The sequence below is a fragment of the Balaenoptera borealis genome (genome assembly GCF_965194805.1).
Source record: "Balaenoptera borealis genome assembly, chromosome: 15".
Lineage (NCBI taxonomy): Eukaryota > Metazoa > Chordata > Mammalia > Artiodactyla > Balaenopteridae > Balaenoptera > Balaenoptera borealis.
The window spans coordinates 5,756,905-5,779,607 of record NC_138871.1 but is presented as its reverse complement, the minus strand read 5'-3'; the positions used below and the strand labels follow the sequence as shown (position 1 = coordinate 5,779,607).

The window sequence follows — 22,703 nt, the reverse complement described above, 5'->3', positions numbered from 1 at the left end:
GAGCTTCATCCTGTCGAATGAATCGCTGTCTCTGCAGCTACGCACCCGCGCACGTTACCACTGGTGCAAGTGAGCTTTGCCGAGGACCAAGGAGGGGGAATCAAAACCACACAGAATCTGGAAAGATTATATCCAAGGAGCAAAGAATGGAAACAGACACCTGCCAAGGCTTGGGACCAGCTTTCAAGCCCTTTCCTGGGTTTTCTGGGGGAGATGGAGGGGGCAGGAAGACATGTGGCTGGAGGCTTAAGGAGAAAACCCAAGTCACGTTCTGGTCCCAGGCCCTCCAGGTCCTTGCTCTCTGCTGCAGAGATGTCCCCCTCTTCCCTAGACCAGTCCCCCACTTTCCCTACGCCCACTCCGCTCCTGCCGTCCTGTCTCGGGAACGGTGTCTCCCTTTCTCAGCTTCTTTTAATCCTATCTGCCCTTCACCTCCCAGTGGAACCCAACTTCCTCGTCAAGGTCTTTTCCTGCTGCCTCAGCCTTCAGAGTACGACGCCTCGAGGGGCGGGAGGCCCCGTGTTTCGGGCCCACTGGGGCCAGGGTGCTGGGGCGTCCCCTGACGGCATCCTCCGCTCTCACAGGGTGACTGTGGGCAGCTTTGGGCAGAAAAGAGCTCTCTGCAGGAGGTCCCTTCGTCTCGCCACTAACCTTAAACCAGGCGCCCCCATGCTCTACTCATCTCCGGCCCTAGCACACCTTTCAAACCTTTTGATCACACGATACTTTGCCTAACTTGTTGGTTCTTTCCATAGATCAAAGAAACAGAAATGAAGAAGTAATTAACAGATGACCGATCTCTTCCTCAGCTTCCCCTTTAGTGATCTCAAGAACAAACTGTGTGAACAGGAGAGCATCTAAAGAGCGAGCACAGGAAGTCGACAAGCCTGCACACCGTGGGGCACGGCACCACTCTGACCCCCCGTCTCAGTGATTAACTGAGATGACTTCCCTTTTCCGCTTTAAACACTTTCTTGGCCGAGCAGAATCTTCGGAGGTGGTTTTGGGGGACACTGAGTCTACCGTCTCCCCGGACTGCCGGTATTCTGCTCAAAGGCAATTTCCCTTTCTGCCAACATCTGCCTCTCTTGAGTACTGATTTTTGAGCTGCAAGCAGCTGGACCTGATTTGGTACTGTGACTGCTGATGAGGGTGATGATGACAGTCAAGCCAACGGGCCTACTGAGAAGTCAGTCCAAGTGACATGTCCAGCAGAAGGACCAAATCCGCCCGCATCCGAAGCCAATTCATCTTGGCTTCTGTGAACCCAAGCCTGACGTCTTACTGGGACTGTCTGCAAAATCCCCAGATGAGTACCATTCTCCCCAAACAGACAAACCCATCTGCCTCCTAAACACTCCTGCTTGGGGCACACATACTGCACTGCACACCAACCCTTACCTGCCCACACCCACTCACATGCGCTCCCATGCACAGACATGCTCACATATGCACACGTGTGCTCACTTGCAAGCAAACACACACACACACAGAGCTGCATGATGTGCCAGCCTCTGAGACACCACTTCCCCATCCTGAACCCCCGTCCCGGCCTTGACACATTTCTGTCCAGAGCGCCAGAGCAAACCTTTTCCTTTGCACCAGGTCCTGGGCACTCAGTGCTATAATGTAGCTAGAATGACCCACACCCACTTCTTCTCTTAAAAAAAAAATCATGGTTTTGTACCTGGAAGACAGATGTTTGGAGATTTGAACACAGACAATTCAGGAATACACTGAGGTCTGTTGACGTCCCCAGCAAAGAAATTAAACTGCTCAAACCTATCAACAGACAAAACAAACCCAATGATTGTGAGCAGTAGAGCAGAATTCCCCAGTAGGTATTTGTATCCCAGGTGACCTAGGGGATAACATCTGCGCTGCAGTTCAAAGGAATTCCCTGGGGCCTCGCCCTCATTTTGAACACAAAGGCTGCCTTGGGCTGGATCTGTCACCCCAGGTCGTCTGGTTCAGAGCTCTGTGGTCTTGCCTTCTAGCAATCCCCTGGGCTACTTGTTGAAATGGGAAGAAATAGTTTGAAATCATAACTACACCTTGTAATTACACAGAACCCGGCTCCAAGTGAGCTCACTGCAGGATACAGACGTGACCTCACCCATCCCTGCCATTTTTATAAAGGGGGCGGTTTGTTCAAGTCCTTTAACTGACGGTGGACATCAAAGCCGCCGAGGGATGTTAGGTGAGTTGCCCAGGGCTACAGACCCTGTCAGGACAGGCCCAAGGGCTGCAGCCCAAGTGTGCGACGTTGGGACTTGGGTCCCGCACCCATGCAGGCAGCGCTGAGAGTGGAAGTTCAGCCTTTGGCCCCTCCTCCACCTGTCTGAGTGCCCCCGTGTGCCAAGGAGATTTAGAAAACCCAGTGGGCTGCCATAGCCCTGGTGCAGGTTTGGTCAGGCTCCGTCTGGAAGATCTTCCAGGCACATCTCAGGCATTCGTCTGCCAGGGGTCGTGCTGTCTCCCTGCCAGCAACATGTCCTCTGGAAAGGACACGCAAGGATGCCAACAGGAGCCCAGGAGCCCCTGGCAGGCTGACCGGCAGCTTGGGGAGAGGCCTCATGCCTCCTGGGTCTCCCGGGCTTGGGCTGGGGTTGAGAGCAAGGTTTGGGTGGCCAGCTGGGATTGCTGGGGAAGCCAGTGGCCTGGGAGGGGGGGCTTCCACTGCCCTGAAGCCTGCTGGGTTAGGTGTTCACCTTTCAGCTGCTGGTCTGGTTGGAGGGGAGTCTCCCAGGGGAGGATCTGGGATTTGGGACAGGCAAGCGGTGGGGGGAGGGAGCTACTCTGCAACAAGTAAGGACCCATTTCGTTATTTTAATAGCTGGTACGATCCTACCAAGTCAGCCCCACCTCAAGGTCAAAGGAAGAGGACAGGATACTTTGCGGTGCTTTTATGCATCGTTGAACCCACGTAGCCATCTGGTCGTGAAATGCTGAGGTGCCCCCGTGTGCCAGCCCCGTGTTGGGTGGGCCGTGATGAAGCCCACAGCCCACGCCTTGAGGGGGCTTCAGGCACTGGGGGGCAGCTTTATGCATGGCTGACCCCTCCCGGCAGCCCTCAGACCAAAGCCTAGCGACTGGGGGAGGAGGTGGTAACTGGCCTGCAGCCCCTCCTGAAGCAGCGCCCGGCCCCCCGAGTGGGGAGCCTCCTGCTGTGGCGACTGTCCCCTCCCAGTGATGCCACCGCGCGTGGAACTGTAACTGAGGCAGCACCCTCCGGGGCCTTCCCAGAATACACCTCCACCCGTGTCCTCCGCCTGCCTTTTGTCTGTAGAAAAACTTCAGCCGAAGAAGAAATTTAATCAGAGAAGTGAGAAAATGCAGAAAGAAAGGAAAACAGGCAAGCAAGACAAAATAATAATACTTTAGCCATTAAACACAGTCAAGGACCTTTAGTTCCTCCTCAAGGACTCTAGAGAATATTCTGAGCCATGTCCCTTGAGCTGTTTTGCAGATACTGAAACCCCCTCCAGGTGGGAGGAGTTAACTGTCTGCTGCCCACAAGCACGGAGACCGCAGACCGCTTGGAACCAGAAGGTTGATGATGCCGACTCCCGATGACCTCACCACTAGCCAATCAGAAGAGTGCCCGCGAGCTGACCACGCCCTGCTCCTAAAACACTGTAAGACCCGCTCCAAGTTGGGAGACAGCCTTGAGGGCATGAGCCCGCTGTGGCCCGCTTACCTGGCAAAGTAATAAAGCTATTTCTTTCTACTTCACCCACAACTCTGAGATTTAATCTGGCACCAGTGTACAGAGGCCGGATTTTGGCATCAGAATGGAGATTTTCTTCCTTAAGATTAACTACAATTGTCAGATAGTGTCGGGGCCCAGAGTAGGCGGCTCCAATATGTGCCTCAGTGGCATATTGGTTAATTTGATTGAAAAGTTACTTAAGAAACGGCCAACACAGGAGGACACTGACTCTCCTCCTCGGTCTCCCTGAAAACAGGAAATAAATCTCCGGTGTGAGAGGTGCCCTTCCGGCACCAGGATGTGAAGAGACACCCTTATCCCCAGAGACAGGGAATTCAGGCTGAGAACAAACCATGTGTAAACAAACCATGTTACTTTTTTTTTTTTTTGGCTGCGCCGCCAAACTTGTGGGATCTTAGTTCCCCGAGCAGGGATTGAACCCAGGCCCTCGGCCATGAAAGCACGGAGTCCTAACCACTGGACAGCCAGGGAAGTCCCAAACCATGTTAGTTCTTTAATTTACTACCCAAGCCCCAATTCTGTTTAGCTTCTTCACTAACTGGGTACCCCAAAACCTAAGTTTCTTTGTCTACTTCTTAGGTCCTATTTCTATAAGACCTCTGTGCACATGAATTAAAATTTGTGTCTTTTTCTCCTGTGAACCTGTCTTGCGTCAGGTTGATTATTAGTCCAGCCAGGAGAACTCAAGACGGGTAGAGGGGGAAATTCCCCCTTTTCCGGACAATAGCAAAGGGCAAGAATATTCATGGGCTTATATAGCACTTGTTTGTAAAGTAGTGAAATAAGGTCAAAGCACCACCGTTAAACTTCACATTGTTAAAAATAACACTTGGTGCAGGAATTCCCTGGCGGTCCAGTGGTTAGGGCTCTGCGCTCTCACTGCCGTGGGCCTGGGTTCAATCCCTGGTCGGGGAACTAAAAATCCCACAAGCTGCGAGGGTGTGGAAACAAACAAACAAACAAAACTACAGTTAGAGCAGAAACTGGCAAGGTAGAGAGCTAAGTCAATCCCACTCAGGCCCGAAGAGGCGATCTGTGCATCTACAAGAGGGATGCAGGAGGGTTTTCCAAAGGAGACAAGAAATACTGTCAATCAGCAACCACACTCACTCGGCAAATATGTCCTGGCGCTACGGACCCCAGGGCAGGCCCTGGAAGAGGGTTCTCGGGGCACTCCTCACCTTCTGCAGGAAGAGGTGTGCAAGCAGATAAATTATAACGTCTAAGAGGAACGTTCTAACTCTATTAGGAAATCTATAAATCAGTGATGGCCGTACCAGCCCTGACTATATACCAAACACTGCAACCAAGCAGCCAAGGAAAGAGGATTACATTTCATCTCTGTGTTCTCCTCCAGGTCGCCAGTGCCGCTCGGGTTACTCCTCAGGGCTTTCTCGGAAATATCCAAAGCGCCCTGACGGATGATGGCGTGCAGATCCGACTTCAGGAGGCTGGCTCTCCTGCTGTTTTCCAGCACCGTTCTCATGGTCTAAAGACAAACGGCAAACGCTACACTTAATGAAATCTTGTCATCTTACTTTGGCCTAATGCCCCCTCTCCAAATTACCAAAATTTTCTTGCTGTCGAAGAGAAAGAAAAGTGGATTTGGGTATTTTTGCCCGTTACAACTGAATCCTAAATGACAATCAAAATGTTCAAATTGCACACATTCTAGAACTGCCTTTCTGGAACTCAGCATTTAGAACACTTCTGCTCCCGGGCAGATGTCTCAGGGCCCTGCAGCTCCTCCTCCCGGTTCCTTGTCCTCTGCACCCCGAACAAGGAGCCTGAATTCTCTCGAGAGGGAAACAGTGGTGACTGGGCTCTGCCAGGCAAGTGCGGTTCTGAAGAAGCAACAGGGCGGCCGGACTCTGCAGGACGGCTGTGGGGACCCAGAAGCTCTCCTGTCCTTCCTCTGGGGAGCCTTGGGCAGCGAAGTGGGTCTCCGCCGTCCAGTGGGACAAACCTATCCCTTACGTGTTTGGGGTCTGCAGGACGAGCGGTGAGTCATCCTCACACCAGCCCCAAGGGCAGGCACTACAGCCGTGTCTGTTTTACGGAGAGGAAAGGGGCCCTTGGGTATTAAGTAAGCTCTCCTGGAACAGTGAGTGTAAAGGTGCGGCTCCCAGCAGGGCAGGCTCTGGACCCTGAGCTGGCCGCCCCAGTGGGTAGGGATGGAGGTCGGGTTGCAAGGTTGTTGCCATCGCCCCAGTCGGGAAGGTGAAAGTGCCAAGAACCCGATGGGCCTCTAGCTCAGAAGGAGAAACAACCCTTCTGGTGGAGGACGGAGATGGTCAAAGGGCGGGCCTGGCTGGGCGACCCCCCTGGCCGGGGCTGATTTGGGGCAGAGGGCCGGTCCCAGGCTCTGTCCCCATCTGCCGCCGTGGGATTTCAGAACAGATCCTAGAACCTCTCCTTCAGCCCCTCTCTCCCCTCCCCTAACACCCAGGAGTGAGAAGGTCGGAGCCGAGGACCTGGTGGCCCCGACACACAGAGTCCACAGGGCCATATGCACAGGGTGTAGGGTCTGTCTGCCCGTCCGTCTGTCCTAGGCTCTGCTACGATGCCCTTCCACCTCTGATGTTGGCTTGCCCGGGACGCCACCCCTGGGGGGCCTCCCTCTGGAACTTTAGAACCTTGACCTGCTGGCCCTGCGTCCTCTCCTCCACGGGCAGAGCCTGGAGGCCGGAGGGGAGGAGGGGGTGGCTTCCAGCTGCGCACCTGGGGCCCAGCAAGCTGTCCTCTGCCCTCCAGGTGGGCGGGCCGGCCTCCCTGCACAGGGCCTGCTGCCCGCTCTGAGGGACAGTGGCAGCCTTTGCTTTTCGCTCTGGGAAAGCTGCTTTGTCCCCTCCTGTCTGGTTGTCTGGGAAAGCTGCTTTGTCCCCTCCTGTCTGGTTGCCTGAGACCTACCTTTGCCATGTTGGAAAGGTGTGTCTTTCTTCTTAGTCTTTTGACAAACACAGTAACTTCTGTGAAGAACAATACACACGGCCATTACTGATACTGTAACTTCACGTTTGCACGCAGGCAGGCAGGGACGAGGAGGCAGTGCATACAGGTGGCACGCCCATCTGCCCAGGAGGGCGGGGCCGTCCACCTGCCCCACCCAGCCAGGCCCCCAGCACCCTCACCCCCCACCCCCCGCCCGCTCGCCCCTTCCCAAGTGGCTCCGAGATCCCGGCAGGGGCGCATTGACTCAACCGCACCCCCCCGCTCGCGCAACGCCAGGAAAATGATGTCCTCCAGCGTCTGCCGTGTGCTCCATGAAGTTGAGGATTTTGCCCAGGAACCCTGACTTCCCCCAACTTCTCATCTCTACGTGCTCTCCTCGGGAAACGATCAGAAATGAGAAAACGTGAGAGAGGAGGCGCTCTCCTGGATGTACTCATCTATTCATTTATTCACATTTTCACTTCCCGGGGACACTCGTGCAGCGTCTGCTGGGTCCTGGCTACACGGCTGGATGAAGGGGAACGACCTCCACCCCCAGGGGCTCCCCACGAAGGGGAGGTTACCGGGGGCACCAACAGCGTCCCAACGGCAGAGTAAGTGCTCCCGGCAACAAGAGACACAGGGAGAAGGAAGTGAGCGGTCCTAGCGGAAGAAGGTATCAGGGACGGCTTCATCCGGAAGGGGACATTCTGCCTGGGCTCTAACGCGTAGGTAGGAGCTGGCGGGGAGCAATGGCGGGGGGCGGGGGCGACTAGGCACAGACAGCAGTAGGAATAAGGGCCCCTTGGGGACGACCAGTCTGCGGTGCTGGGGAACGCCAGTGGGTCAGGGGGGCAGGGGGACAGGGTCGGGCCAGAGGCCAAGCAGGGAAGGAGAGAGGACCATCCGGGCAGTGGGGGCCGTGGACAGTTGTTAATTGATCGAACCTCTGTTATAGAGCACTTGCTGGGAGGGGAAGGGCGTGTGACCGAGGCGGGGCAAGGCTGCAGGCAGGCCCATCAACTAGGAAGCTACTGAAGATCCTAGAGGGGGTTTGGAGAGCCAGAGGGCTGGGATTAGCGCAGGTGGTGAAGGGGCCACCGGAAAACTGGACCCCTTTCATGCGCCCCCTTTCCCAGCAAGTTCCAGACCTCACTTTCTCTCTGCAGGACCCTTCCTGCTGCCTTCTTGGCTGGCAATCACACGGGCCCGAGGGCCCAGCCTGGGCACGTGAACTTTTCCAAGTGGGTCAGACAGGGATCAACACAGCCCGGGGTGCTGGGGATGCCAGGGGTGGGTGAAGATTAGACGTGGCCTGTTCTGCGGGCCCTCGGGGGGGAGAGCGCACAGGGCGCAAGGGTGGCAGGCCTGCAGAGGGGAAGGGAAGGAAGTGGTGAGGGCTTGGCGGGCGGGGAGAGCTACAGGCAGTGATGGAGAACCTCACAAAGGCAGGAGGGAGAAAACCGGGAATTTCCAGGACCGTAAAACACGCGACCCACACAGTGGGTGTGTGCTGGCGTTCACAAGGGCCACGGAGCTGGAGGGACACCACGGGGTCAGAGGCAGGGAGGCCGGGGACAGCCAGCGGAACAGCTCGGGCTCCCAACAGGAAGCCGTCGCAGGCTCGAGCGGACAAACAGCCTTCTGCGACAGCGGGTAGTGTTGAGACACTGCGCCCTGGCAGCCGGATGGAGGGGACAGTCACCAGGGTAACTGGAGCCACATGGGTGTGAAGGCCTGGCGGCCTGGAGTTGAGCAAGTCAGGCTACGGGCGGGAATTTCTAAGGAGGGCGAGATAATCTCTGAGCCTCGCGGGGGCCCACCCAGAGCACAGAGAGGCGGGAGGATGCTGGGGCCGGAGCCCTCGCCGGCGCCGCTTGGGTGGGCAGTGAGCTGAGCGCTGCTGGCTCAAGAGAGCGGAGGCACGGCCCGCCTCCCCCTTGCCCTTTCCTACCTCCCCGTTCCCTTGGCCCTGCCGCGATTCACCAGGGGGAAATGGTAAGAGGGTGTGGGTGTATCTGCACAGGCGTCCCCTGTGGGCACTACAGGCAAAGCCGGGAGAGCCGAAGCGGCCAGGCCTTGTGGACTGCAGTTTAGTGCCTGAGGACAGAGTTAACACAAGAGGGGAGGAGGCCTGCCCCACGTGGAAAGTTCATCGACTCTCACAGCATTTATGTTGTCCGTCGAAACCTACCTCTGCGCTTGGAGAGCTGTAAGAGGGCCGGAAAACCTTCCAAAGCAGTGAGGAGCCACAGCTTAAACTTCTTACTAAACGACTGGACAGATTCCAGATGCTGAATAGAAACATCTTCCAAAAAGTCATGAAGGAGAACGTCCTCAATTCCCTACAACGGAAGTGTCAAGACATGTGCCTGCCGGCCGGTGTGGACAGCCTCTGGTTACGAGTGGCCGCAGGTCACGTGAGCCACAGACAGAGAGAGAGGCCGGGTCTCCACCTGCTGAGGGCTCGGCCACCTCGCAGCCCTGGCCACTGCCCACTGGGCAGGACATCAGGCTGGAGAAGCCGGAATCGGAATTCTTTCCGAGATTTCCAAGTATTGATAACTGATTCAAAAATTTAAACAACACAAATGCTGGCCAATACAGGGTGGGGGGCAAGGAGGGGAGGTCAGCCCAAAATATGTAAGGGCTGGACCCAGCCTCCAGTTTTCAACCTTTGTAGTAAAAATTTAGAAGCCCTGGATTTTTTTTTCCTAAGAAAATAATAAAAGGTAAAAGTTCATGACTAGCTCAAGGGGAACACATTTTCACTGTAGAAATTATATATAATTGACCCCCAAACTATAATAATCACTCCAGAGCTTAAAAAAACAAACCCACAAGCCCTGGCAGTTATATATAATGCAAAGCAACTACTCCAATTACTCCTTTTAAAAAGCTCTCTTTTGCTGAAATATCAGAGGAAGAACCCTGACTCAGTTCAGGGTTCACGGGTCACCGGAGCCACAGGTCACCATGTGTACTGGCTTTTTCTCTACATGAGGTAACTCAGATTCTCAGTGAATTCAGAAAGAAAAGCTGAGTCTTAGGGAAAGATCCAAGGCTCACGGTCCAGGGGCCCCACGACTGACTCCTCAGAAGGTCTTAGGAGGAGACCTTCTCCATTTTCTCCAACCCCACGGACACCGCCGAGAGTGAGGGCTGCGGGTCTAACCCCAGCATCTGGTACCAATTTCTGGGAAGGATACAAACCAGCACCTCGAAGGAACTTCCTCCTACCTTGTACAGCTGTCTGTCGTAGCATTTAAGGAGCTGGCACACGTCAGGCAACGACATGAGCATGACTGTGTCCTGCTGCAGAGATTTCCAGAAGGACGTGAGTGAGTCCTCCACCTGATGTAAAGAACGGCGCGTATCTCTGAACGCTCGTTTTGTGCCTGGTGAGGCCCCTCCAGCCCACCCGCCCCCCGCTCTTCATCAGCCCCAAATGGTAACAGAATGAATTTCATTCCAACCCACATAAAGCTCTGCCTATTGGCTTTTCCAAGCTGTATCTCAGAAGTGATTTTACACCCATCAGAGACCACCTGTCAGTTGGGTGGGAGAACGTGGACCACCTTTTTCCTGAGGCAGTTTTCTGGAAGGAAGGCTGTTTCTGACCACAAGGGGGCTCCTACTGATTACAATAGGATGAGGATCAGGCCCCAGGGGTACAAACCAGAGTTTAGAATAAACTTTCATTGACTGATTGACCCCCTCAATTATTTTTCGGCTCAGGAAGAGGTGTAACAGTATGGAATCAAAGACACCTCGGGACTTCCCTGGTGGTCCAGTGGGTAAGACTCCACCCTCCCCACGCACGGGGCCCGGGTTTGATCCCTGGTCGGGGAGCTAGATCCTGCATGCGTGCCGCAACTAAGAGCTCGCATGCCACAACTAAGACGCAGTGCAGCCAAAATAAATAAATAAATAAATAAATATTTAAAAAAAAAAAAAAAGACACTTCCTCCTTGACATCATGTCAGAATTCACCTAAGGACGGTGTAGACTAAAGGGAACTGGTGCGATTCTATTGCACAAAGGAGCCTTCTTTAAAGACTTCTGTGGACAAGTTTTGTTTTGTTTTCCCCCATGTTGACTTTTCAGATCCCATCTTTGGACCAGGTGGCCAACCTGAGTTGTCAGCTCATGAGGACTCTTGCCTTTGGGGATTCCTGCAGCTCAGATGTTCTGAGACATCACAATACTGACCCCAGGGCCCTCCAGTGACCCCAGGCAAGAAACTGTTCCTTCTGTGCAGGCTGTCAAGGGAGTGAGGCCTGACCCTGGAGATACCTGATTTTAAACTCTCTTCTAGAGAAGACGTCTCCCAAGAGACTCACAGATACTTAACGAAAAAGACAAGTGTGGGATGAGCAGAATATACTGATCCTTCGACTCCCAGGCTGGAGGCTTTTGGGGCCCGCGGGTCTGGATGAGACAGCACCACCTCGGCCCACTCCCCCAGCACCCAGGTCCCAAATCACCTAATCCCGATGCGCCTGCTTCAGAAATATTTCTGATTTGTCCCTCTTTCTCTCTGATGTCACTGTCACTGGATCTCCCGATCCAACCCTCCTTCCTTCTCACCTTGACTGCGACAAAACCTCCTTCGCACCCTCTGCTCCAATATGGCCCTTGGATGTCACTGCCAACCCGTCTCCTCAGTGAGTCAGGGTCTTCCAGAGGCCCTTCCTCGCAGCGGCCGATTCCCACCTCCCCTCTGGCTTCTCTCCTTTCGAGATAAATCCGGCCACAGCGACCTTCTTGTCCTGTGATGCCGGTGACCGTCCTGCTGCCTTTGCCTGGCACCACTGATGCCGCCTGGAATCCCTTTTCTACCCCGTTTCGAGTCTGTCGAACTTCTGCTTTTCTAAGAGAGTTGCCAGCGACGCGGCCTCCCCCGGGGGAGCCCACTCCAGCTGTCTCTGTTCCTCTTCCCTTGGGCACCCAGAACCGTCCATCACACTGTGTTCTAGAACTTTCCATACGGTATCATGTTCATTGGCTTACATCGTTCCTTTCAGTACCAGACTATACGCTTCTCCAGCCTCCTGGGGAATACCTTCCTAGTTCCAGAAACGGTGCTGGTCACAGGGTAAGAATTCAGTTAGTACTTGATGAAGCACTGAAGGCAAGAAGGAATGGATTTTTTTTTTTTTTTAATTTTTTTGGCCATGCCACACAGCATGTGGGATCTTAGTTCCCTGACCAGGGATCAAACCCACACCCCTTGCATTGGAAGGGTGGAGTCTTAACCACTGGACCACCAGGGAAGTTCCAAGAAGGAATGGATTAGCTATCTGACACGCATGGATGTTTACAACACGGCATTAATAGGCCAGGGGCCACTCTAAAAACCGCGTGGTCCCTCCCTCATGCCAATGCTCTACACAAAGTACAAAATGCGTTCATGCTGAGTGAATATTATCTCCCAAAGGTGAAGTGCTTAGAACACGGAGCCCTCAGAAAACTTTTCATTTAAATGTGCACCTGCTTCCCTGGATTTTCATTTTATACAGCAAAAGACAGAATTCAGAATGGTTAAGAGATTTACTCGTGTCTTCCACGGTCAATTCTAGAATAAAATACAATCATCATGATACCCACGTCAGAGCACCCTGCTTCGAACTGCTTCTTGTTCAGTTAGCCGTGTATCAATAACGGCTCTGAAGCATCACGGAGAATTCCAGGGTAAATAACATTACCAATACTGGATTCCAAATCAGCTGGAACTAGGGTCTAAAAATAGCCGAATTTTTATTTAAAGCGTAAAGTGGTCCATATGAGCACCTTGGAACACTTCCAGATGATTAAACTGAATAAAAATAGCACCTTCAAGAGCTCACTGACTATAAAATAGCTTCATTCTAAGCACTTCAGTCAATGAATTCCCACTAGACATCCCTCGAGGGGTCTTTTCAAGTAGAAAGGTTAAGAACAACTCATTAATGCTGGTATTTTGCAGATAAAACCTACTCTCTTGAGTTCTTGGTTCCTCACGTTCTGTAAAATGTCTTGACAATAGTTGCAGTATTCATCAGCAAGAAAGGCCATCTAGGAAGGATACGGAGAGTCACTTCAGTTTGCAGCCCACTTCCAGAATGAACTGCTCCTCAAAGACCTTTCTGAGCCCCTAAGATGCTGCTTGTGTTGCTATTTGGCTATGACAGCAGCTGGGCTCTTTCCTGGGGCCGCGTGTTTTTTTAGCTATGTGGAGTAATGCATAACTTATTGGCCTGAAATTGATGTCGCTCCATTTCTGATGCCGTAACTCATGTATTTCCAGGATCTGCACCACCCGCTCTAAAGGCCACCGATCTTAGACAGCTTTCTTTCCTAACCCCAATTTCTGCCTCCACGCCCCCCAGCCCAGGTTCTAGGAAATGCACGTATGTGTTTCCTGCTCTGTCACGGGGAGGCCCTCGTTCTGAAAGATGACCACGTGGTCCCACGTGGAGCCTTTCTATAGGACATGAAGAGAAGCCCTGAACTTCCTGACCACCATCAAGCCCAGGAGGGAATGCTGGTTCTCCCTGGTCTGGGAGAAGGCAAGCATTACTGCAACTGGTACGACTACGATCACAGGCAAACTAAGAAGCCATTTACTGCCCCGAGGCAGCCAAGGTGTGAACGTTAATCTCCCCGGTGCATGCAGGCTTACTGTTTTGTAGGAGTACTTCTTTGCCAGTTCCTGCTCCCAGAATGGACACCTCCTGAATTCAGACAAAGGCGATCCAACTGGGTCTGTCTTATTCGGCGAACGACGGGCACCCTAAAAACCATTGACACATGGATTATTTCTTTAAGCCAGGTGATAATTACACTGCTGCTGTGGAGTAATCTTTTATCCACACCTCTGGACACACTACTGATCCCAGCAATTTGCCCTTATATTTCATCGCAAATAATACTAACCTTCCTCTGTAAGCCTATGCACTACAGTCGTCAGGAAGGAACTAGGATTTAACATATTGCACTCTTACTGCCGTGTATTACAAATGCTGAATAGCGACGTACAGTAAAAATATTACCTATGAATAATTTGATGCCATAAAGACATTCTACAACTCTTGTCTATCTCATTGTCCCTCCTTGAACTAAAACCATATCCTGTCTGGGTCACCGTGCCTGGATTATACAAATGGTTAGTCATATAAAAAAAATCTCAGGGCCTAAAGGACAAGGAAAATGAGGGGCACAGACTTTCCTTTAGAAGAACACATTACAGAATGTAAAACCTTTCCATCAAGGATGGAAAAAGGCAACATGGCGGAAAGCGAATTCAATATTCCTGCCTTTTGTCATCCTGGATGTTCTCCCCGCCTCCCCTCCCCACCCCCTCCTCCCCCCACAAGAGCAAGGGGAGGCATGGTTGCCCCTGGTTTGAATGAAGGACATCAACTGTATTTGAAATTACTTCTTCAGGATTTTCCCAGACGCCTTTTGAATAACTTCCATTTTAATAAGAGTCGGTGAAAGCATCCCTGGGGGTTGGAAGTTAAGCAGCTAAGCCTGCTGGACTGCACCTCGGGGGCGGGGGGGGGGCTGGCTGCCCTTTATTTTCTCCAACCTAATGGCCCGCCGTGCGGCAGCACAGTTCCAAGGTCAGCAGTTCCTCCTTAGCTCTCTCTGTTCTTACGCGCTCAGAGCCTTACCGAGCTACTCGCTTATATCTTGCTTAGTAGCTCGTTGACGTGGGTTTGCAGTAGGCTCTTGTCTACAAGCCACTGGAGGCCAGACCAGCCTTCTGAACCGCCAGCCCCTATCCTTAGGGCCAGGAGCGCCCCCAGCTGCGCGCTGCACCCACAGAGAACAGCCGCCGCCAGCTTTCTCCTGAGCTGATGCTTCCTTGTTATCAGCCAATATCACATTGAAGTCCGGGGGCGTTTAGGGTCACACTCAACGGTCTTCTTAAGGACCTAAAATCTGTTACTTCTCAACTCTTTTGTGGTCCTGAACCCCTTTGAGCATGTGATGAAAACAAATTAGCTTCTCCCCAGAAAAATGCACATTATGCACTACATACTGTGAAGATGCCAAGTTAAACTCCCGTTGTTAATATTTTTGGAAGAAAGTAAGGGTGTAGATGTCTAAATAAATAAAGCAGTAGCACAGAAAGGTGATAGATCAAGAGGCATCATTCCATGGGGTGCTGTTTGGTTTCCACTGGGGGCTGTTCCACCCTCATTCCTACCATTAACCCTGGCAACATTCAGAGTCCTCTGATGGGTCCGCTTCCAGGACGTGGGTTGGGGGGACAATGCCCGGGCTGGTCACCAGGAAGGATGGGGCTGTCGCAGGGACTTCACTGGCCTGGCCACCAGTGCTGCTACTGGAGAAGAACTGAGGGATCCTCCTTTCCAACCCTGGGCTACCCTCTCCTCTCACGCTGCACGATCCCAACCACGTCCAGTTTCTCCGTAGCACACGTGACCTCCCGGGCTCATCAATACTCTCGTGACGCTGATTCTGCCAGTATCCAAGCCCGTCTTTCTCAAGGGCGGCCCTGAAACCAACTACATCAGGATTCCTGGGGTGCCTGAAGTTCATAGCGCTAGGGCCCTCGCGAATCACATGAGGCCAGAAATCTCTCGCTTTAACCAGCTCCCCAAGTGAGCCTTACGCATCTCAAGCTGAGACCGCAACTCCGGGCAGGCTGTGTTGTCCAACTCTGCAGAAATCCCTACATTAAACACGGCTACTTCTAACTGGAATTCAAAATTCTAATTTCCGATACTTCACAGTTTCACCTGTGCAGAAGAAGTCATCTGAAAACACAGTATGGTCAGAATGGAAACGGAAGCTACGACCAAAAATAATAATAAGTAAATTCATTGTGTTCCTGAAGTCAATTCCTTTTGGACTCTTCCTGTGAAAAGAACTGATCTTTCAGAAAAAAAAAAAAAAAAAAAAAGAAAATCATGAATTGAAATCTTTTCTTCATAATGTAAACAATCAAAAATCTAAAGGGAGCGAGTGTCTGGTGCAGAACCACTAAAGTCTGAATCTCTGCGGGACAAGGCGTTCAGGAAAGAATCAGGGGGATTCCTGTTCTGGAGAAATAATTCAGCAAAATCACAAAGAAAAAAGTGAGAAATTCTATTTAGATTTTTTTAGGTGTATTAAATACAGCTTGGGATCTTCAGGAGATCCAAGAAAAGTCATTGGGGTTATTATCATTCATTTATTCCACCCACCTTTAGTGAGCAGGTACTAAGTGTCAGCCCCTGGAGAAACGCTGGAGGACCTTCCTGTCATCCCCTGTGCCTTTAGGCACCACCTGCCACCCCTGAGCTACTCTATGGATTCTCTTGATGCCTTTTGTCCTTCCTGCATTCTTGAAGACACTGCTCCCAGAATTATCACCCCCAGGGCAAATGTATCCTGTCATTCTCCTTCTGAAGATGCCTCAGTGGTTTTCCCCCAGTCTCTTGGGTGACACCCAAATTCCCCAGCCTGGCATTGACAAGCTGTCCACCATCTGGACCTCATGTTGAGTCTACTTCTCCTCGACATCCTCACTTCTGGTTCTCACTGCCCGCACACCCCCCAGCATGAATGCAGGCTACATATTCCCTCAAGATCAACACCTCCTAAAAAGAGGATCTCAGCGACCCTGTCCAGGACCAGCTCAAGGGCAGCAAGATAGGTGGAAGAACAGCCCCTCGAAAACGCCCACATCCTAGTCCCTGGAACCTTACGTGGCAGAGGGGCTTTGCAGGTGTGATTACGGTTAAGGACCCTGAGATGGGGAGATGATCCTGGATCCTCCAGGTGGCCCCAATGTAATCACGAGGGTCCTTAAAAGCAGAGAGCCTTTCCCAGCTGCAGAGAGCCAGAGAGATGGTGTCATGAGAAGGACTCAGCCTGCCTTCGCTGGCTGAGGAAGTGGCCACAAGCCAAGGAATGTGGGCAGCCTCTAGAAGCTGGAAAAGGCTGGGAACAGACTCTCCCCTCCAGGTCCCCCAGAAGGGATGTAGCCCTGTCAACCCCTTGCTCTTAGCCTGGTGAGAACTAGTCAGACTCATAACTTCTAGAAGTTTTAGATAATAAGTTTGCGTTAAGTCATGACATTTGTGCTAGTATGTTACAGCCGCAACAGGAAACAAACACAGGCCACTTCTTCCATGAAGCCTTCCCTAATTACTCCTGGCCCACATCCTTCCTCCCTCCCCCCCCCCCCGTGGAGTTCCCAATCCCCCTGTAGCGGGCACGGGCCCCTCACAGCACACCCATAGTTTTATGTCTGTCTTAGATCCCCAGCTACGAAACTGTATTCTATTCAAGTATAGGGAATATGCTTTTTGTTTGTTTGTTTTTACTTTTCTTTCACACCCCATTCAGCCCTCAAGAGGGCTGGTCACAAAACAGGCTTTTCAAAGGGTGTCTACTCAATGCCACTTGTCGTAGCAAAGTGCTATCCTGTCATCCTGGGCAACCAAAGAAAAGTTCACCTCGTGATGTCACAGATTAGCTATTCATAGTTCTGGCGTCCTAATTCAAAGAGTTATACATGTAATTGGAGACACTTTCACACAGATTTATTGCTAATAACCTATGCTTCTTTTCTAATTATAGCAGAAGAAACACTGTTAAATGACTGATGAGTAGCTAGGTAGTTTGTTCCTGAGGACAGGGACCTCCCCTGTCCTCACACACCGTGTGTACACAGTGGACACACAACAGTCCCGGCTGGAGGGGTGAGTGGTTGAGGGCTGCCCATAGTAAGAATGTTACACACAGGAAAACAGTTGCATCTAATTCAGCAATTACTGAATATTCCAGGGTCTATCATAACAAATCTATTTTATTCAACACTCACTGCTCCTTCTTCTTGGAGAATGCTGTTATAATTAGCAGATTTTTCAAAGGCAACGACGTCTCCACTGTGACATAACAGACAACAGAGAAATAATTTCAGTTAGACACTCGTTTCTGAGCATAAGCATAGAGTTTCTTTGGCAGTGAGGTTACTTGTTGGGGGGTAACTTTGATTTCAAAACCCTCCTCCAAGTTTCTTTCCACAACTGCTGATTATCACCTGCTTAGAGTTTTTTGTTTTTTAATCCATTTCTGTAACTGGGACAACCACGTATTTATTTTTATAGGTTTATTCCCTTCAGAAGCAAGAATATGATGTCATCACGGGTAGGACTTGCTCCAGTGAGAAAAGAAAAATTATCATGGAAATGAAGTCTTCTATTTTCTGATTTGGGGCTTTGAAAATGATCTACTCAGAAACGATAATATCCTCTGAGTTGAGGGCAGGGCAGCTTCACAGAACAAGGAAACTGAGAATGAATAATAAGATGTAAGTTCCATGTCACCATGCCTCTTGGGTTCATATATCGTACTGGAGACATTTATTTATATGTCGCAGAGAACATATTCAGTTCTATCTATGCGGTGTGGTGCATTTCCCCTTTAATTGTGGGCATCGAGAAACTGGGAGCCCAGGGCCCCCCGCTTTGCACAGGAAATGTGCATCCTCCAGATGCCGGAGGTGTTGGCTTCTCCACGCCCTGCCCAGAGCTGTGGCTGCGGCTTCCACTCCCACACACGTCCTCACGCCTGACTCTTTGAATTCTATGTAAATATGCAAGGAGGAAGGTAGCAGGCGAACGCTCTGCTTCTGGAAGCAAGACCATGGTCTTCAAGGCAGGGATGGCCTGGGGCGGGGTGGGAGTCGGAGGGGAGTGGAGGAAAATGGCTTTCAGCTCACATAGGCAGATCCTACATCCCCTCCCAGCCTCTCTACAGCCCTGGGAGCTCTCTTCTGAAGGTTTGGGTCAGTCCATTCTCCATGGAAATCTGGACAGAACACTTGATACCCGTGTGATCAATGTTTCTGCATGATATTCTATTTCAAAACAGGGCAGATAGATTCAGGGTCTGGCTACACACCCACTAGAAAGTCACCCTCTTCATTGCTCAGTAAGAGCTGTTATCACAACAGGAAGTGTACCGTGGACTGCTCATTGGCAAAAGGGTTTAAAGACACGGAATCTGTTCAACCTGGAGGAGATCCAGGATGATGGACTGACGGAGAATCTGAAATGTCTCGGGAGTTCCATCTGTCATGTCTCAATGACATCTTGGGTAGGTGTGGACAATGATGGAGTTTCTCCAGGTAAAATCCATGAACAGCCCATGGCCACAAAGACTCTGGGACATTATAGCAACAAAAACAACAAGCAACAATCACCACCTGAAAGCATAAAACCTAGAATGAAAGAAGACAAGAAGATGTCGGAAACAAAAGTTCATTGAATAAAGGGCTAATAGAAAAGGAATCTAAGTAGAAAAATAGGATCATCGTCAGCCTTTAAGAGATGCTTAAGAATCACTTGTGAGGCGTCCCTCAGCTGAATTGGAGGGAGAGCAGTTTCTCCACAATCCACGTCTGTTCTCCTGCTGCTCCTAATATGTCTTCTTTGGAAAATGAATGCAAGACCGTGAATGTATTCCGCTTCGTCCATCCATTTCTCATTCATGCATCCGTTATTTACTGCGTACCTACTATATTGGGGCATCACGCTAGGCCCTGGGGGATACAGCTGTGGTCGTGACGGACGAGGTCCGCCCTCTGAGAGGTTACAGCCCGTGGAGGAGAAAAGCTGTTAACACGAATAATTGCAAAGTCATTGTTATGACAGCTGAAGTACAGGCCGTCAGGGGAACCTACGTCAGAGGGCCCATCCTCTTCTCTTATTAGTTCAACAGTTTACAGGCCTATAAACTGGCAGCTTGATCAGCTCAGGGGAGCTTCCCTTGTGATTGGTTAGTGTGCTTTGGTTGGTACTTATCACAGCCCTGTACTTGGAGGGCACTTACTAAAGTCTTTGGATGGTAACAGCCATCTTCCTGGGACATTCCTTTGGATACTCAGGAATCTGGACGCTAGAAGGTCTGGTTTCTGACTTAAAGGAAGGACAAGGGAAACCCTCCACCTTATGGCTCACCCCTCCCCCAACCCTGACTCAGGAAGCTTTGGAGGCTAAGCCACTGAGAGTGATATTCAGTAATTTTGGATTTGTAAGTGAAACTCCTAAGTTTCTGCCATCGGTTCAATGTAGAGTACGAGTTTAACTCAACAGCCATTGAAAGGAGGGTAGTGTTACAAGGAAGACTGAAAGGGGACTCCTTGCCATGCAGAGGCCTATGTGAGGCCGAAAAGGGGATGCAATGCTCCTATCCTCACTGCGGAGATATGCAATTTTTGTAGCATTTAATTGGGGGATTTTATGCACTGAGACAACAATAATGGGAAACAGAAATATGTCAACCTCACGGAGAGATTCGGTCATCTGTTAGAAAGTCCTCATCTCCACGTAGCCAGACGATGATAGCTCTCTTGTTCAAAGGAACGGAGAGGCTGTCTCTTCCCACCTTTGGAAGGTCCTCATTCAATAAATGGCTCATCACATGGGTCAACACGTAGGTTCAGTAAGATCTTAATTATCTATTTAAAAAATTACCTAGTTTCAGAGGTCCCATGCAAGCCAAGAGGCATGAAAATCTGCATGAGATAGAGGGTGGCAATATTAGAGCCACGCTACAAAGCAGCTGAGCAGAGAACAGCTGCCGGAGACCAGCCCTACTGCAAGAGGAGGTCTGTGAAGGTCCAGGTCAAGGGCGTCGGCGCCCAGAGCATCTGGCCGAGTGAACACTGCAGGCGTTGACTGTGCTCTGATCTTGCAGGTCAGGCTGGGCTAGGCTAGAAGGGGGGACTGTGGCAGACAGGTGCCCCACCGAGGGGTCTTCCACCCGAGAGCAGGGGCGCTCAGGGTGAGGGGCTGAAGCAGCACTGGAGGTGATAGTTTTAGCTCTCAGGGTCCAGCCAGGATGGCCTCGTGTTCTGGTGGGGGGGGGGGCGGTCACTGTCCCTGTGTCATTTCCCGTGTGTGGTTCTGATTCAGTCCTTTGGGACATTTATTAGGTTGTGATCAAAAGCACAGTCATTGTGAAAACAGGGCTCTAAGAAAACCATACCAAACATCCAGAGCTGACCTTACTGGGAAGAAAGTGCTTCCAGCTCAAAAGGAGGTCTTCTTCCATCATCCTCTGTGGCCTGAGATGCTTTATTTTTTAAATTTTTTAAATTATTTTTTTTGGCCGCACAGCTTGTGGGATCTTAGTTCCCCAGCCAGGGATCGAACCCGGGCCCTGGCAGTGAACTTGCCCGGTTCCTAACCACTGGACCACCAGGGAATTCCCCCCCACCTTTTTCTTTTTCTTGAGATGCTTTAAAGGCGTAGACACATTAAAAACCACATTTTACTTTAATTAGTTTTTACGATCAATTGGGTTAAGAAGGGTCCAACATAAAGAGGGCTGAGACATGATTATATGCCACATGACTCATCCTTTTTTTCCCCCCCGGGGAAAATCTTTCAAATGTCGTGTTAGCTTAATATGCCGTCTGGCATTTAACTTTCTTTTAGTCCTAACTGCAATTTGCATCCACATTCTCAGGTTTTGACATCTGTTGTTATTAATCCAGACTTTCATTTACATCATTTGGGCATGGTCATTTGCCCTTGCAAATCATTCAAACAGCAGTGAAACAACGTGAAGCAATTACAAAGGCAAGAGGATAAAAATGTAATAAAACTGAATTCACGTCCCACACTTGTTCAGTGTCAGATTTCAGAGGGAAGGTGCTTCATCTTCTCATCAGTGGAGGGCCTGATTTCAATTTTTACTCAGAGCACACGAATTAGTTATTTTGGTTTTGATTAGGAGAAGATACCCTCAACTTGATATTTTTATATCTAAACAGTCAATATTTGTATTCATATCAGGATGGGTGTTATGACTGCAAAAGCTTTATTTAATATAATTTTGATTATACTAATGATGCTAATCACTGAAATATACTGAGCATTCACCCACTGCTAAGCGCCTTACGTGCATCACCTTAGCCCTCACAACGATCCGTTAGGTGGTGGATAATAATTCATTATTATTCCCATTTCACGTACAGGAAATGAGAAACAATTCAGAGCCAGAAACCCAGCTCTAACTTCACATCTTCACCTCTATTACCTCTTCCACTATTTCCGTCTTGTAAGACACATGTGTGCATGAAAACAAATAACGTACACGAGGAGGGCAAAGGAAGACGTGAGAGTTTTGAAACTTAAAGTGGAAAAGAACAACCTTCTCTCTTTAGATTTTATTTTATTTTATATTGGACTATAGTTGATTAACAATGTTGTGTTAGTTTCAGGTGTACAGCAAAGTGATTTAGTTATACGTGTACATATATCTATTCTTTTTCATTCTTTTCCCATTTAGGAAGAACAACCTTCTTTTTAAACCAGGTTAGGTGAGCGTCGTGGTTTTGTCATTTTCGGCGTTGGGGGCTGTTGCTTTTACACTGCTTAACTCTATTCCCATTAGATTTTATGAGCAACTTAATGGCAAAATGATGACCTGGTGGGATACCTTTAAAAGTGTTGAAAGTCTAACTTGTTCACATTCACCTTCCGGAGACAAAACTCAGCAACTGGATGCCAGCCTTCCTCAGCAGATAGCACGTTGCCTTGTCTTGGCGTCTCGGCTGGAGATGAGCATGTGAGGGACACTCTGAACAGGTGAGATAGTTTGGGAGCTTCACAGCATTACCGGCTTTTAAAACCTTCCCCGAGGGATTCCCTGGTGGTGCAGTGGTTAAGAATCCGCCTGCCAACGCAGGGGACACGGGTTCGAGCCCTGGTCTGGGAAGATCCCACATGCCGCGGAGCAACTGGGCCCGTGAGCCACAACTACTGAGCCTGCGCGTCTGGAGCCTGTGCTCCGCAACGGGAGGGGCCGCGATAATGAGAGGCCCGCGCACCGTGATGAAGAGTGGCCCCCGCTTGCCGCAACTAGAGAAAGCCCTCGCACAGAAATGAAGACCCAACACAGCCAAAAATAAATAAATAAATAAATAAATAAAACAAAAAACCTTCCCCAAGCAAAGGTGCAGTCTGGGGCAGGATCCTCTATGTTTTTTGAGCTGCTAGACAACGATCAGGTAACGCCTATTTTT

General features: G+C 50.5%; 1 protein-coding gene across 1 annotated transcript in view; it reads right to left on the bottom strand.

Moving 5' to 3' along the window:
• RFX8 (regulatory factor X8) overlaps nucleotides 1–22,703 on the bottom strand; it is a gene marked incomplete at its 3' end in the record, with an annotated part of 66,046 nt that overhangs the window by 9,090 nt on the left and 34,253 nt on the right. Inside the window, exons 5-12 of the mRNA XM_082356502.1 lie at nucleotides 17,490–17,553; nucleotides 13,329–13,439; nucleotides 12,644–12,721; nucleotides 9,905–10,018; nucleotides 8,859–9,009; nucleotides 6,644–6,702; nucleotides 5,066–5,222; nucleotides 1,688–1,782 (exon numbers count right to left, since the gene is read on the bottom strand). Of these exons, the coding sequence (XP_082212628.1) occupies nucleotides 1,688–1,782; nucleotides 5,066–5,222; nucleotides 6,644–6,702; nucleotides 8,859–9,009; nucleotides 9,905–10,018; nucleotides 12,644–12,721; nucleotides 13,329–13,439; nucleotides 17,490–17,553 (829 nt within the window). The remainder of the gene's footprint in view (nucleotides 1–1,687; nucleotides 1,783–5,065; nucleotides 5,223–6,643; nucleotides 6,703–8,858; nucleotides 9,010–9,904; nucleotides 10,019–12,643; nucleotides 12,722–13,328; nucleotides 13,440–17,489; nucleotides 17,554–22,703) is intronic.